This window comes from Chaetura pelagica, unplaced genomic scaffold, assembly GCF_000747805.2.
Source record: "Chaetura pelagica isolate M959 unplaced genomic scaffold, ChaPel_1.0 scaffold290, whole genome shotgun sequence".
NCBI classification, from domain to species: Eukaryota; Metazoa; Chordata; class Aves; order Apodiformes; family Apodidae; genus Chaetura; species Chaetura pelagica.
In genome coordinates this window covers 32,013-32,798 of record NW_009951792.1, presented here as the reverse complement: position 1 = coordinate 32,798, position 786 = coordinate 32,013, and the positions used below count along the sequence as shown (strand labels likewise).

General features: G+C 67.9%; 1 protein-coding gene across 1 annotated transcript in view; it reads left to right on the top strand.

Annotated features, from left to right (window-relative positions):
- The first annotated feature begins 16 nt into the window (after positions 1–16).
- ZMIZ2 (zinc finger, MIZ-type containing 2) overlaps positions 17–786 on the top strand; it is a 10,085-nt gene continuing 9,315 nt past the window's right edge. Inside the window, exons 1-3 of the mRNA XM_010001144.1 lie at positions 17–205; positions 280–453; positions 535–600. Of these exons, the coding sequence (XP_009999446.1) occupies positions 17–205; positions 280–453; positions 535–600 (429 nt within the window). The remainder of the gene's footprint in view (positions 206–279; positions 454–534; positions 601–786) is intronic.

The following is a 786-nucleotide window of genomic DNA, read 5'->3' as shown; positions in this document are numbered from 1 at the left end:
CGGCGGCCCCTCCGCCATGAGCCCCGCTGGCATGGCGGGTGTCATGGCTCCCTCCAGTGTCTCCCCTATGAGCATGAGTCCTGTGCGGGCCCCTGGCACCAGCCACCTGTATGGTGGGCAGCGGGTGCCCCAGCACACCTACCCCGGCCCCCCCCTTAGCCAGCAGCTCCCTCGCCAGAGCCTGAAGCGTGCGTACTCCAGTGAGGTGAGCCGCGGGGGGGGCTGCAGTGGGCTGGGCCCATCCTCCACCTGTCAGTACTGACACTCCTGGCCCCACAGGGATACCCGGCACAGCAGTACCTTCAGGGTGGGCAGTATGCTGCAGCTGGTGCCCAGTACACTGCCAGTGCCCCCCAGCCTTCCGCTCCGTCCCCTTCTTACCCTGGTCACAGGCTGCAGCAGGCCATGGGTCAGTACCTCTCTGCCTCAGGCAACACTGGACCCTATTACAAGGTACCGAAGAGGGTACAGTGGGCAGGGGGCTGGGGATTCTGCCATCCCCTGGTGCCAACACTCAGGACCCTCCTCCCACAGCCAGCTGAGCAGTTCAACGGGCAGAACACCAGCTTCAGCACCTACAGCCAGGCAGCTGTCAGTGGGGTGAGTTTGGCTGGGCGTGGCGGGTGGTGCGGATGGTGCGGGTGGTGCAGACGCTGAGGCTGCACGTGCCTCGGCAAGCCGGGCCGGGCGCTGCCGGGCTACTCCAGCTCGCCGCTGGCTGGGAACCCCACGCCGCCCATGACGCCGGGCCGCAGCCTCCCCCCATACGCGGCCTCCGGCCAGGAC